The 15409-nt window shown below is 45.2% G+C and overlaps 1 protein-coding gene across 5 annotated transcripts in view; it reads left to right on the forward strand.

Moving 5' to 3' along the window:
• The window catches only part of CDK19 (cyclin dependent kinase 19), a 276135-nt gene that overhangs the window by 238151 nt on the left and 22575 nt on the right, over nt 1-15409 (forward strand). For all 5 annotated transcript variants that reach the window (XM_033936298.1, XM_033936299.1, XM_033936294.1 and 2 more), the window contains exons 8-9: nt 1534-1603; nt 4115-4187. In XM_033936298.1, coding sequence (XP_033792189.1) covers nt 1534-1603; nt 4115-4187 — 143 coding nt within the window. The remainder of the gene's footprint in view (nt 1-1533; nt 1604-4114; nt 4188-15409) is intronic.

Below are 15409 nucleotides of genomic sequence, written 5' to 3' on the forward strand. Positions count from 1 at the left end.
AGCAGCCTTAAATGCTTTCTCTTTAAAGACGCCTAGAACTGAAAAAATCTTTCACAAAAGTAGGTCCTTCCACTTCATTTAACTTTTCCCCCTTTTCTATTGTATTCTCCTTTTCTATATTCTTTATAAGAAATTGTAGTTCTTCCCTGGTCATAAGATGTATGATTAGTCGGTGTATGTCTAATAATTTAAATTGTTTGTTTCCCAGCTATTTTCAATTGTTATGTATAACGCTTTGTACCTTTTGGATAAGCATTTAATCAAAAATTCAAATAAACTATGAAAAATACTTGGCTTGAAGAAGTTGAGAGACACTGGACTATTACATGTGTGCGCCTTTCATTGCTAAAGAAATTATAAATAATTGTAGTAGTAAGAAAAGTTCAAGGGGTTAGAGTACCTTGAAACAACTTTTGCTTTTGTTCCCCTATTTTAGGGCCAGTCTTTGACATCTCATACAGATGTTGAAGCTCAGAAGGAAGCTGGTATTATAGCTTAAATGTCATTGCCTTAATCAGTTTCTGGACGTAAAAGTGTGATGCAGTGGTTAGAGCTACAGCATTAGTACCTTGAGGTTGTGGGTTCAAATCCAACACTGCTCCTTGTAACCCTGGGCAAGTCACTTAATCCCCCACTGTTCCATGACTTCCCTTCCCATCTATCCACATGCCCTTCCCCTCTCCTCCCTTCCATCCACATGTATCCTCCTTCTTCTCCCCTATTCCCATCTTTTCTTAAACAGCATTTCTTGCATCGTTCTTCCCTTCCCTTCTCTACCCCTCCCATCCCTGTGCTGAATTTCCTCCATCTCTCTCCCCTTCCTCTCCATCCCTGTGCATCTCCTCCCTCTCTCTCACCCCCTCTAATGGTCTGACATCTTTCTACTTTACTTCTCAGAGTCTGGCATTTCTCTCCCCTCTTTATGGTCTCGCATCTCCCTATCCTTCTCTTCTCCCTCTCACCTACCTTTGTCTCCTCCTTCTCTTTCCTGATCTGGCATCTCTTTCTCCTTCCAGTAGTCTGACATTTCCATCCTTCCCTTTCTCCCTTCTTGTGGTCTGTTATCTCCTCTTCCCTCCTCCTCTTCCCTACCATGGTTTGACATCTCAGACCTCCCCTTCTCTCCCCCGGAGGTCTGGCATCTCTTTCTTTTTTTCTTCTCCATCCCCACGGTCCAGAATTTCTCCAATGACCATCCCCCAGTAACCCCCCTGCATTCCTCCCCTCTATGGGATCCGGTAAGGCAGCTACTCTTGCACTCTTTGGTCCACCAGCAGTGTGAGTGAAGTAAACACGCTGCCTTTGGCAGTCTGGAAGCTTTCCCTTTGCTACTGCTTTGTGCTTGAATTGGAATAATGCAGGAGACAGAGCCTGACCTAATGACTCAGGCAGCCTATTCCAGGTATCCAGTGTAGCAAGATAGAAGGAACGGAGTCTGGAGTTGACAATTTGTTTGAGAAATCTGGGAATCTAGGACAACACCAGCATTTGTGTCTTTTTAAAACCTGTTCTCTGCTTTATGCCTTTTCTAAGATAAAGACTGGGAAGATATCAGAAAGATGCCAGAGTATCCTACACTTCAGAAAGATTTCAGGAGAACAACGTAAGTGTCTCTCTGGAAAGAAGTTCACAGTCTCTATGCTGTGCACTCCATCTTTAAAGACGGCAAAAGGCATTTTGTTTGAAATACTTCAGTTGGGTTTTGTCCCTTTATATAAAAGCATCTACTGTAGGGGCTTATTACTAATAATACTTGCCATTTAAATTGGCTGCGGTACCCAAAGACATGTTTTGAAAATGGCTCCAAGGATGATCCAGGAAATTAGAGCCCAATGTTGAGGCCAAGCAAAATAGTGGAAGCTATTCTGAAAAGCAAAATGACTGACCATATGATTAATGCTTATCAATTAGTTAGAGTTTTTTTGAAGGAGTAAAGTTTTCTTTATTTATTTAAAACACTTATAGCCTGCATCTATGCGGATAACAAAAAATACATCCATAATTAAAACAAAATATTACATAACTAATGAAACAACACATAACAAAGTATTGTAAACAAACAACATACATGAACTTATTCCCATATCTTTAAAACCAGACAAGTACAAAATGATAAAGTGGGCAGATCTGAAAGGGCAATTCCAAACAAATAGGCTTTCAAACTCTTTTGAAATGCCAAGAAATCCCTGATCAGACAAATAGAGTCCAAGGTAGAGGAACATACATGAACGAATTGTTGGAACAGCCAATAAGACTCAGAGAATGGGAGGGCAGAGAAATCGCTTTTGGCAAAAGGTCACAAACAGATTGAAATACAGTATAATCTTGTTATAACGGAATATCGCCTTTAGCGGACATGTGCCTTTATGAACATGCAGAAAAGCACTGCATATAGCGGACTCGCATCTAACAGACAAACAATTTGGCCCCCAGAGCCACTTTTAGCTGTAGTTTGGTTCACACCACACCCCAAGAGATCAACAATTTAGTAGCATATTCCGCTCCCGATGCGGAAGGGACAACCAGTACCCCTCCCACACTTCCTCATCATGGGACCCCACCGCCCTACGCTCTAAAAGCGCCAAATTATAAGAGACAATTGCCACTAGGGGAAGGAGGGAGCCGAGAATCCCACCAGATAACCAAAAACCCTGCAATAGAGCTTGCCTCCAGACAAAAGTTTAAAGTTATTAGAAGAGCCACTGACAAATATCTCGTTTCCACCAAGTAATCAGAGATTTAAGAGTTTTGAAAAGTTAGGTTCAGATTAAGAAAAAGGTTGGAATTTTTTGGGAAAGCACAGAAATTCACAGCAAGAGAATGGTAAAAAAACTCAAAAGCAGCAGCAAAAGATTAGCCAGTTACAGAGAGAATAGCATACTATCTTTTACCGTAGCATGTCTGAAAATGTGGTGTTGTAACTTCCAACCCACACTGCTCCCTGTGACCCAGCTACATTAGATAAGCCCACTGGGATTGGCCTCTCCAGTCTGTCCAGTTGCAACTTTGGAGAGGTGAACATATCCATTGTCATCTTCAATCTAACCCCTCTTCCGTATCCCCCATGTTCTTAGCTGAACGCTTGGCTTCAGGTCTGCCTGATTGCTTTCATCAGTACCACCCAGGATACGGCCCTTCATCCTAACCCATGCATCATTTTAGTGGCCCTCTTTTGAATTGCTCCACCATGTCAATGTCCTTTTTTAGAAGTGGTCAACAGAAATGTACACGGCACTCAGAGTGAACTTCCCTGTCTCCTACAGAGTCCTCTTTTTCTTAATGTCTTTGTCCCACTGTCAGAGATGGTGCTGGTTGTACTGTGCCTCAGACCGAAAGCATGAATGACCTAAACCTGGCATAACACAATGACCCTTCGCTTTCCAGAGAGCATCTGGTACTAGACATATGCAATGCTGGTCTTTGATTCCCATGCATGATTTATCTTCTTTTTTATTGATTTTGAAAAACATACCGAAAATGCAATCAAATACAATAAGCTACTCTCATAGAAGCACTTATATATAACAAATATTGATGTTGACCATTTGCTGGAAAAGGGGATTGAGGGGTATAGATAGAGGATTACTGCACAGGTCCTGGACCAGTTGGGCCGCCGCATGAGTGGACTGCTGGGCACGACGGACCTCAGGTCTGTCCCAGCAGAGGCATTGCTTATGTTCATCCTCTCTCTTGTTTGTTTGCTTTAACTTTGGTTTGCCTTTCCAGATAGACAGTGCAGTCCATCAATCAGAAGAAGGCTGGTCTCACTTTCTGTTCATTTTCATTTCAATGCAATTTCTGTCACACTCAAACCGAATTGTTCATTTTGATATTTCCATCATCCGTCAAGACCCCTGAGGAAGGCAAAGTTCTGCCAAAACACATACCATGTAGGGTCTGCTTTCAACTGTAATGATAATTCCTGTGTACTGTGAGATTGCTTTGAATTTTGATGTTCTTACGGGACTTTTTGCATTTGCCAGCTCCCGTTACATCCAGGGACTTTTCTTGTCGTCTTGTACATGCAGCAATGCTCTGTGGTTGACAGAATAATATCAGCTACTATTTCTTTCGCTAGCCGCTGAATGCTTCTCTGTTTTTTTGTGTTTTCTAGGTACGCAAACAGTAGCCTCATAAAATATATGGAGAAACACAAAGTAAAACCAGACAGCAAAGTTTTCCTTTTGGTAGGTGGAACTTGGGCATTAATGTTGACTTCACCTCCAGCCATGGGTTCAAACAGATTCTCATTGCCTTTCAACTTCAAGAGTAGTAGGAAAACCATTGGCCACATAGCCAACAAACTTGCCAAGGAAGCTGGGAGATTCCCATATTGCTGCTTGCTCAGTCCACTTTCCTGTTCTTCTAGGCAATTTTATAACAAGTCCTTTATGTTTCTGTGCACAAGTGTCATTTGGCCGTCTAAGTAGGATTCTCCAAATACAACCTGTCAGATTATAAGTCCTATCGAAGCAGCTAAAGACCCGAATGGTCCATCCAGTCGTGAATAAATTCATTTCTCTTTTTTCTTTGATGTTTCTGGAAGTCTGCCTGGTACTACTCACTCCAGACTATCCAAACCATCTCGTCATTTGCAGGATACAAACCCAGCATGGAAGCCCCCCTGACCCGTCCTAAACCCAATTGCCCAAATGGCGTCAAGGGGTGAAGCATGAGCAGACATTTAGGGCTCCTTTTACAAAGCATTAATGCGCATTGCCACGCATTGAGCTGGCATTAGTTCTAGCAAATAAAATAATAGCGTGAATTGCCTGCTGCATTTAGGTGCCCCCATTTCCACCGAGCTTTTGGCCGATGGTTTATTTTTGTACTTTAATCCTTTATTGTATTTTCATTATTTAACAATAAAACATGTCAAAAGGAAAAATACCATGGAAACAGAAATATAGCTAAATAGCAAAAATCAAAACATTCCTGCATAATAATTACAAGTAAAATGATACATTCCAAAGTTAATTAGTCCACAATGAGAGGGACAGACCTATAACATGACTGAATAAACTTTTACCATCAAAAACAACATTAGGAAAATAAAGATGGCACTTGATAGTCCCCGAGCAATTCCAATTAACTGGAGTACAACTTTCATGAAGCAGGTATAGACTGTGTGGAAATAAATTTAGATAATTGCTGCGGCTCATAAAATACATATCTATTTCCATTACACATTCCTCCTAACCGTAATACCTGGGGTCTCAAAAGAAGAAATTGCTTTCTTCTATTCTGGGTGGGTTTAGATACATTGGCCAATGTTAATGGTTGTGCATAAATCTAATCTAATCTAATCCTTAGGTTTGTATACCACATCATCTCCACGTTCGTAGAGCTCGACGCGGTTTACAGTAGGAGAAATAGGAAGGAACTACAACAGAGGGTTAGAGGTAGAAATGTGAAGAAAATTTAGAGGACTTGGGATGCCAAGATATAAGAGTTTCCTTGGTTCCTAAGTTGGAGGGAGACTTACATTTTTTGAGAAAAGTTTTTTGCGGAAAACTTGGAGAGAGCTCAAGTTCCGAAGAGGGGAGGTAAGGTTGTTCCAGAGCTCAGTGATTTTGAAGTGGAAGGAGGTCCCTAGCTTTCCTGTAAATCTATACTAGTATTCTACATGGACACTGGGTGCCCAGGGATCCAAACAGAATAGTCTGTTCCTCTGGTAGAACTGCCACCATACAGTGAGGCCAGAATGGGAGTGCACTGGCAGTGTGACATGAGTTGAGGGAAAGCAGAACACACATGCTCTCTACAGATGCCTTTCTTCCTCATCTCCCAGTGGCATAGGAAGGGGGTGGGCTCAGACCGCCATCTTCAAAGGGCGCCTCTCCTCTGCACCTCTTGAAATGTTTGCGGGTGCGAGCATCGTCTTCCACCTGCTGCTCGTGCCGGCCTCGGCTCTCTTCTGATATCATTTCCTGCTGGCACTGGCGAACATCACAGGAGGTACATGGGGGGGTGAGGGGAAGGAAGAGAAGGGGACACACGGCACACTTATGCTGGACGCCACTGTCCCGAGTGCCAACCTTCCTCACTAAGGCACAGAAAAATGCTGGATCACTTACCAATCACATATACAGGGCTAATGAAGATGAAGAGTTTATCAGGAAAAAGGGGGAGAATGGAACTTGGATACCGCCTTTTTGTGCTTACACATTCAAAGCGGTTTATAAATACACAGGTACTTACTGGACAGTAAACTGAGAAGTTATAACTGACAAAGAAAGTGAATGTTGTAACAATCAAAGAGAAAGCCAACGGTTCCAAGCAAAGTGGAGGTTTGTCATTCAGTCAACAAAACGATGCACTCTCTCATCCAAACAACTCGACACGGGCTGTGTTTTCCTCTGATACGTAAATGAGTGCGTAAGAAACTATGTCATTTTAAAATTATATCAATGAAATGGGTGCGTAGGTGAAAGAGGATCAAACTTTGGTGAACAAATCTGAAAAACTGGAAAATGTGTTTGTATGACAAAGTGTGCCATGCATGGTTCAAAATGGTCTAGAGCAGTGGTTCCCAACCCTGTCCTGGAGGACCACCAGCCAGCCGGGTTTTTGGGATAACCCTAATGAATATGCAGGAGAGAGATCTGCATATAATGGAGGTGCCAGGCATGCAAATCTGCTCCATGCATATTCGTTAGGGCTATCCTGAAAACCCGACTGGCCTGGTGGTCCTCAAGGACAGGGTTGGGAACCACTGCTCTAGAGCAGGGGTGTCAAAGTCCCTCCTGGAGGGCCGCAATCCAGTCAGGTTTTCAGGATTTCCCCAATGAATATGCATTGAAAGCAGTGCATGCACATAGATCTCATGCAGATTCATTGGGGAAATCCTGAAAACCCGACTGGATTGCGGCCCTCGAGGAGGGACTTTGGGGACCCCTGATCTAATGTGTATCTAACCCAGGGATGGGAAACTCCGGTCCGTGAGGGCCGGAATCCAGTCGGGTTTTCAGGATTTCCCCAATGAATATGCATTGAAAGCAGTGCATGCAAATAGATCTAATGCAGATTCATTGGGGAAATCCTGAAAACCCGACTGGATTGCGACCCTCCAGGAGGGACTTTGACATCCCTGCTCTAGAGAGTTTAAATGTGAAATATGAAAGAAAGTAGTGAAATATGACATTCAGACAGGAAATCGGATCGTATGGTGCAAATTGCTGAAACCCGTACGGTGGGGAAAATGTTTTGTTTTGTTTTTAACTATGGGGTCCTTTTACTAATGTGCGTTAGTGTGTCTTTGCTTGCGCTTAAACGCACTAGCGTGACTTAGTAAAAGGACCCCTGTGAGAGGTGAAAAGTAAAAATGTACTACATACCTAAAGTGTGCAGTGTATAGGGACTTTATTTAGTATTTTTGTAGCCTTATTTATTTAAATTAAGTGATTGAAGCAAACTTATGGAGACAGTTTTTCTGATTAGGGAGAGGTATGGCTTGTAGGAAAAAGGAGGTGTTGATGCCCCTGTATAAGACTCTGGTGAGACCTCATTTAGAATATTGAGGACAATTCTAGAGACCACAACCTTGAAAAAGATATAAAAAGGATGGAGTCGGTCCAAAGGAAGGCTACTAAAATGGTGTGTGGTCTTCGTCATGGGGACAGACTTCAAGATCTCAATCTGTAGACTTTGGAGGAAAGGCGGGAGAGGGGAGATAGGATGAGACATTTAAATACCTACAAAATATAAATGTGAATGAGTCGAGCCTCTTTCTTTTGAAAGGAAGCTCTGGAATGAGAGGGCATAGGATGTGTTGAGAATTGAATCGGTTCAGCGAATGGCTACCAGGATGGTCTTGGGGCTCAGGGATCTCACGTATGAAGAAAGGTTAAAAAAACTGCGGATGTACTCACTAGAGGAGCGAAGAGAGAGGGGGGACATGATTGAGACCTTTAAGTATATCACGGGGCGTATAGAGATGAAAGATGATATCTTTAGTCTTACAGGGCCCTCGATTACCAGAGGACACTCGCTGAAAATCAGGGGAGGGAAATTTCAAGGTGATGCTAGAAAGTACTTCTTCACCGAAAGGGTGGTCGATCATTGGAACGAGCTGCCTCAGCAGGTGATTGAGGCCAACAGCGTGTCAGATTTTAAGAGAAAATGGGATATTCACGTGGGATCAATAGGGGAGTAAAAGTCAGGGTCATTGGCATGGGCAGACTCGATGGGCTATAGCCCTTTTCTGCCGTCAATTTCTATGTTTCTATGTTTCTATGAAGTTAAGAGGCGATAGGCTCCGGAGTAATCTGAGGAAATACTTTTTTACGGAAAGGGTGGTAGATGCATGGAATAGTCTCCCAGAAGAGGCTGTGTCTGAATTCAAGAAAGCCTGGGATAGGCACATGGGCTCTCTTAGAGCAGGGGTAGGCAATTCCGGTCCTCGAGAGCCAGAGCCAGGTCAGGTTTTCAGGATATCCACAATAAATATGCCTGAGCTAGTGCATCTCATACATAGACACACGTCCAAAAGTCAGTCGTAGTACAAGTCAGCTGACACAAGCACCGGAGCCGCAGCACACACTTTGCGATACACTGCTGTAACATATTACAATTATTTTTTTCTCAGTCTCCAGCAGTTGGAGTGGAAAGCATGTGCAGTCTGTGCTGAGGTTTGTTTGGGCCTGTTGGATCTGGAGAGGGAATTTTTTCTTGTCCCTTTTGCTGTCCAGACAGAGCTTGGGGGACCCTATTGGGAGGTCCTACCGACCTCGGGGGTGCCACACTCAGTAAGATCTAATCTCTCCCCCAATATTCCCCAACTGTATGCCCGGCCACCTGTCCGGCACAGACTACATTTAGAGGGCCTTTGGGGATTGCTCTCTTGAGACAACTGGTGAGCTGTGAGAAGTTAAAAAAAAAAAAGACACAAGAAATAAAAGGAACTTACAGTGGCCTGAGGCCGCCGTTTTTATATGGTGTTGAGCATGGGTTTTTGGCGCATTCAGTATGAGCGCTTCAAAAAAGCAGCACAAGTGCGTTCTTTGTGGGTGCCAAGCGGTGGATGCAGCTGGTGGGTGCATGAAATGTTCTGGTTGCCAGCTTTGGATGTCGGCATGTCAGGCTCCCCTTTGCACATGCAACGATTGTCGGTGGGAGGCGCTGGTAATGTCCAGGCCTCACCTATCGCCCATGCCGGGGTTTCCTCATCTGCTGGCGGTCTGGCAGTTTCGGTGTTGCGAACCGGTGGGGAGGCTGGGTATTCTCTTGTCACTGCAGCTGCTAGCAGTGTTTCTGTAGTGGCGGGGTCATGTTTGGCTTCGGTGCAGCATATTATTTCAGGAGTTTAACGATGACCCTTCCTCAGTTTTGGCAGTCAACTGCGTCCATTTTGCTCACGGCCTCAGATGACCCTCCTCCTGTCTTAGCATGACAGGAACAGGTCTTAAATGTGTCTTCTGCTCCTGCTTTGGTTTCTAGCTTGCCACCTGGGTTGTTTAGTCCTGATTTTATGTTAGCCATTGTGCAAGGCTTATTTATAGGCGGCTGGGGTCCTGCTTCAGTTACTGGGAGTTTCTGGGTCGTCTGGGATTTTTCTCCCTTCCACGACCGCCACTGTTCAGTCTCCTGCTATGGCTGCCTTTATCCAGCCCCCTCAGCTAATCGTCCAAGCAGCGCGGGTGTTCTTGGACGAGGATTCTTTTTGGCTGATCCGTTTTCTCCGGATGAGGACTTGAAACTTGCGGAGGGACCTTTCAGATCAATTAGGGGGTTTGGATGTTTTGGATGGAGACTTTTCAGAGGCGCCGGTTGGTGAGGATGCATCGGTTGTGCGCATATTTTCATCGGGAAGAGTTGCAGGATCTCATTCTTCAAGTGTCTTCAATTTTATTACTTCAAAGAGGAAGCTAATGACCCCCATCGTGTGGTAGACCTTCTTCTTAGAATGATCCGGTCAGTATCCCACTCTTGCCCTATGCATCAAGATATTCAGGATGTAGTGCACTCTTAGTGGAAAGTTCTGAATGCACCTTTTCGCTTGGCGCAGTCCATGACCTGACTCTACCCCATTCCTGATGGGGATAGAAACATGATGGCAGATAAAGGCCAAATGGCCCATCTAGTCTGCCCATCCACAGTAACTATTATCTCTATTCTCTCTCTGAGAGATCCCACGTGCCTATACCAGGCCCTCTTTAAATTCAGACACAGTCTCTGTTTCCATTACCTTTTCCGAGAGACTGTTCCACGCATCTACCACCCTTTCCGTATTTCCTTAGATTATTCCTATGCCCTCTTATTGCAAAAGTTTCCTTTCAAATGAAAGAGGCTCGACTCATTCACATTTATATTATGTAGGTATTTAAAACGTCTCTAACATATTCTCCCCTCTCCCGCCTTTCCTCCAAAGTCTACAGATTGAGATCTTTAAGTCTGTCCCCATATGCCTTATCAACGAAGACCACGTACCATTTTAATAACCTTCCTCTGGACTGACTCCATCCTTTTTATATCTTTTTGAAGGTGCGGCCTCCAGAATTGTACACAATATTCTAAATGAGGTCTCACCAGAGTCTTATACAGAGGCGTCAATGCCTCCCTTTTCCTACTGGCCATACCTCTCCCTATGCAACCTATGATCCTTCTAGCTTTCGCCGTCACCTTTTCAACCTGTTTGGCCACCTTTAAGATCATCACATACAATCCCACCCAAGTCCCGCTCTTCTGTGTTGTGCGCATAATTTCTCACCCCCCTAATCTGTACCATTCCCTCTGGTTTTTTGCAGGCCCAAACGCATGAACCTTGCATTTCTTAGCATTAAATTTTAGCTGCCAAATTTCAGACCATTCTTCAAACTTCGCTAGGTCTTTCTTCAAGTTATTCACACCATCCGGCGTGTCTACTTTATTGCTGATTTTGGTTTCATCTGCAAAGAGGCAATCTTTCCCAACAACCCTTCAGCAATGCCATTATAAAAATGTTAAAAAGAACAGGCCCAAGAACAGAACCTTAGGGTAACATCCCTTTTCTCAGAGCGATCTCCATTGATTGCTACCCTCTGTCGTCTTCCACTCAACCAGTTCCTAACCCAGTCCGTCCTGTGGTTGATGCGATGGTCTCGGCTATTGAACACAGACATGTGGCAGACAGCTTGGTCCTGAGAGACCCTCAGGACCTTAAAATGGAGGATCTATGTAAATGAAGTTTTGATGTGCAGGCTGTCCAGGCCTTGATTTGTGGTGATTTAGTAGCCCAGGCTTGTTTCTGTTGGTCTGAGAGAGTTCTTGATTGCGAGACAGCTGACTGGTCATTAGTGGATCAGGAAGTTGCTAAGATTGAGTTGGGAGCTTCTTATCTCTCAGATGCCATGTGTGATCTGTTACGTGCCTCAGCCAAGTCCATTTCTCTCGGTATAGCGACCTGCTGTACTCTCTGGCTTCATGGTTGGTCGGCAGATGTGGCATCCAAGGCTAAGCTCAGTAAGTTTCCCTTTTGGGGATCCTTTCTCTTCAGGGAGGAGTTAGATAAGCTGATTCAGGCCTTGAGTGACTCTAAGGTGCCTCTGTTGCTGAAGGACTGACCTTGCCAGGCTTCGCGAGGTGGTTCTGCTTGGTGATGTTTGAGTGACTTATGTAGGTACCGTCCTGGCCGGGGTGCGACCTCTTTTTTCCTTCCAGAGGATGTTTCTTCCAATGTATGCAGTCCTTTCAGGGGGTCCGCCAGAAGGGTCGCGATTCCTCCAGAGGCTCCTCTGCCACCCGTCCGGCCCAATGACTCGTTGAGGGTCCTTCCCCTGGTTCCAGTCAGAGCTCAGTTGTGGGAGTTTTAGGACCACGGCGGAACGCGACCTAGGGGTGATCATTAGTGAGGACATGAAGGTTGCCAATCAAGTGGAGAAGGCTTCCTCTAGGGCAAGACAAATGATGGGGTGTATCCACAGAGGTTTCTTCAGCAGAAGACCTGAAGTTATGATGCCGTTGTACAGAGCCATGGTGAGGCCTCACTTGGAGTACTGTGTTCAGTTTTGGAGACCACACTACCGAAAGGACGTGCTGAGGATCGAGTCGGTTCAGCGAACGGCCACCAGGATGGTCTTGGGGCTCAAGGATCTCACGTATGAAGAAGATTTAAAAAATTGCGGCTGTACTCACTTGAGGAAAGAAGAGAACAGGGAGATATGATTGAAACATATAAGTACATCACGGGACGCATCGAGTCAGAAGATGATATCTTCTGGCTCATGGGACCCTCGACCATCAGAGGGCATCCGCTGAAAATCAAGGGAGGGAAGTTTCATAGCGACTCCAGGAAGTACTTCTTCACCGAAAAAGTAGTGGATCATTGGAACAGACTCCCACTCCAGGTGATAAAGGCCAGCAGCGTGACGGATTTTAAGAGAAAATGGGATACTCACGTGGGATCTTTAAGGGAGTAAATTCAGGGGAGGGGATACTTGAAATGGGCAGACTTGGTGGGCTATAGCCCTTTTCTGCTGCTTTTTTCTATGTTTCTATGTTTCTACATTACATTAGGGACTTCTATTCCGCCTATACCTTGCAGTTCAAGGCGGATAACAACAGATCAGTGGATCCTAGAGGTGATTCAGTTATGCTCTTGAGTTTTCATGACCTTTGCCAGATCGTTTCCTCTCCTCTCCTTGTCAGGCAACTTGGAAGAAGAGGGCTTTTCGGAAGACTCTGCTCAGGTAGCTGGGTCTCAAAGTGGCAGGTACTCCATGTACTTCATGGTTCCCAAGAAAGAGGGGTCTTTTTGGCCCATTTTGGATCTCATAGGTGTCAACAGAGTGCTCCAGGTTCTGTCCTTTCTTATAGAAACCCTGAAGCCTGTAATTCTTGCTGTACAACTGGGGGAAATTTCTGACTTCTCTCGATGAGACAGAGGCATATCTGCATGTTTCCATTCGGGCCTCCCATCAGTGGGAGAGCATTATCAGTTTTGTGTGCTTCCCTTTGGTGTAGCTAAGGCGCCATGCATCTTCACCAAGATTATGGTAGTGCTAGCAGCAGCCTTGCACAAGGAGGGCACTCTGGTGCACTCCTATCTGGATAATTGGTTGATTCGAGCAAAGTCATTGCAGGAGAGTTCCCAGGTTTGTGGAATTTCTGCAGTCCCTGGGCTGGGTGGTCAACCTGTCCCAAAAGCCGGTTGACTCTGTCTCAGCGCTTGGAGTGTCTCAGCATTCTTTTTCAACACCAGCATGAAGAGAGTTTTCTTTCCGCAGGCCACAGTGTGAAAATTGCAGATGCAGATTCACTCCCTGATGGATTGCCAATATCCGCTGGCGCAAGACTTTCTGTAGGTCTTGGGGTCCATGGAGGCCTCCTTGGAAGTGGTCCAGTGGGCTCGGGCTCACATGTGTTCTCTTGAGTATGTGCTTCTTCAGTGGTGGTTGCCACAGATTCATGATCTGGACTCTCCAGTCCCGCTTCAGGTATTAGTTTTGTCACAGCATATGCTGGTGGCTCCAGTCTTCCAATCTGGTTCAGGGAGTGAGTCTTGATCAGCCCCAGTGGACAGTGCTTATCATGGACGCCAGTCTCCTTGATTGGGGAGCTCTGTGTCTTGGTCGTTCAGCTCTCAGGGCGTTCTAGTCGATCAATGTTCTGGAGATCAGAGCCATTTGGCTAGCATTGATGGAATTCTGATCCTTGCTGGAGGGCAAGCCAGTTCAAGTTCTCTCAGACAATGCCACAGTGGTGCCCTATGCCAGTCATCTTGGGGACACCAAGAGTCATCTGGTGGTGTTGGAGACCTCTCTGCTCATGGAATGGGTGGAGGCTCATCTTCGGGACATCTCGGCTTCCCACATTGCCGGCGTGGACAATATCCAAGTAGATTTTTTCAATCGTCATGTGCTGGATCCTGACGTGAGGTGTCTCTAGCTGGAAGCCTTCGAGTTGATTGTTCAGTCCTGAGGTCAGCTGATCATAGAGCTCATGGCCACAAGTGTCAACGCCAAAGTGCTGAGGTTCTTTAGTTGATGCAGGGATTGCCAGGCCGAGGGCCTGGATGATATGGTACAGGCTTGGCTGATGGATGGCCTGCTGTATGTCTTTCCTCCAAGGCCTCTGATGAGCAGAGTTCTTCGGATTGCCCAGCACACAGGCCACATGATTCTTGTGGCTCTGGACTGACCCAGGTGCCCATGGTATGTGGATCTAGTTCATCTATTAGTGGTAGATCCTCTCCTACTGCCCCTCTTGCCTGATATTCTGACTCATGGTCCCATTCCAGTGTTCGATCCGGGTCCCTTTTGTCTTACAGCTTGGCTCTTGAAAGGGCTCGCCTAAGAAAGAAGGGATATTCGGATAAGGTGATCTCCACTTTCTTAGGGTCTCAGAGAATTTTCACCTCTTGGGCTTATGTCTGAGTTTGATGTCTTTTTGAAGAATGGTGTTCCACGTGTAGCATGGTTCCTCTTCAAGCTGCTTTGCCTCACAATCTGGAGTTTCTGCAGGATGGTCTGGAGTGGGGCCTTGTCTGGTCCTCCCTTCTGGTGCAGATTTCTCTTGTGTGGTAAGTGTTTGGCCTCTTCTCCGGATTTGATTCAGTTCTTGAGAGCTGTGAAATTGCTCCGGCCTCCAGTTCGGCTCTCGGTTTCTGCCTGGGGTCTCAATCTAGTTCTCTCTGTGCTCGTTCGTCCTCTATTTGAGCCTCTCAATGCCTGTATGTTAAAGGAACTTACTCTTAAGGCAGTTTTCTTGGTGGCCATTACTACCATTTTCATCACCTTCCTCTGTACTGCTTCAAATCTTTTTACATCATAGGAAGATAAGAATAGCCTTACTGGGACAGACCAATGGTCCATCAAGCTCATTACCCCGTTCTTATGGTGACCAATCCAGGTCACTAGTACCTGGCCAAAATCCAAAGAGTAGCATTCCATGCTACCGATCCAGGGCAAGCAGTGGCTTACAACATGTCTTTCTCAATATGGACTTTTTCTCCAGGAACTTGTCCAAACCTTCCTTAAAACCAGCTATGCTGTCCACTCTTACCACATCCTCTGGCAACATGTTCCAGAGCTTAACTATTCTCTGGTTGAAAAAATATTTCCTTCTATTGATTTTAAAAGTATTTCTCTGTAACTTTGAGTCCCCTAGTCTTTGTAATTTTGACGGAGTGAAAAATCAATCCACTTGTACCTATTCTATTCCACTGAGGATTTTGTAGACTTCAGCCGTCTCTTTTTCCAAGCTGAAGAGCCCTAACTGTCTTAGTCTTTCCTCAAACGAGAGGAGTTCCATCCCCTTTACCATCTTGGTCGCTCTTCTTTGTACCTTTTAGGTTTTCCTGCGGCGCTCTGAAGTCATGCGCTGAATTGTCGGCGCTCGTTTGTCGGTCTGCGTTTGTCTCGCGCGCTTATGTCCCGTCGCCCCTTTTCTAGTACCGCTGTATCTTTCTTGAAATAAGGAGACCAGAACTGAA

The sequence above is a fragment of the Geotrypetes seraphini genome, chromosome 3 (assembly GCF_902459505.1).
Source record: "Geotrypetes seraphini chromosome 3, aGeoSer1.1, whole genome shotgun sequence".
NCBI classification, from domain to species: domain Eukaryota; kingdom Metazoa; phylum Chordata; class Amphibia; order Gymnophiona; family Dermophiidae; genus Geotrypetes; species Geotrypetes seraphini.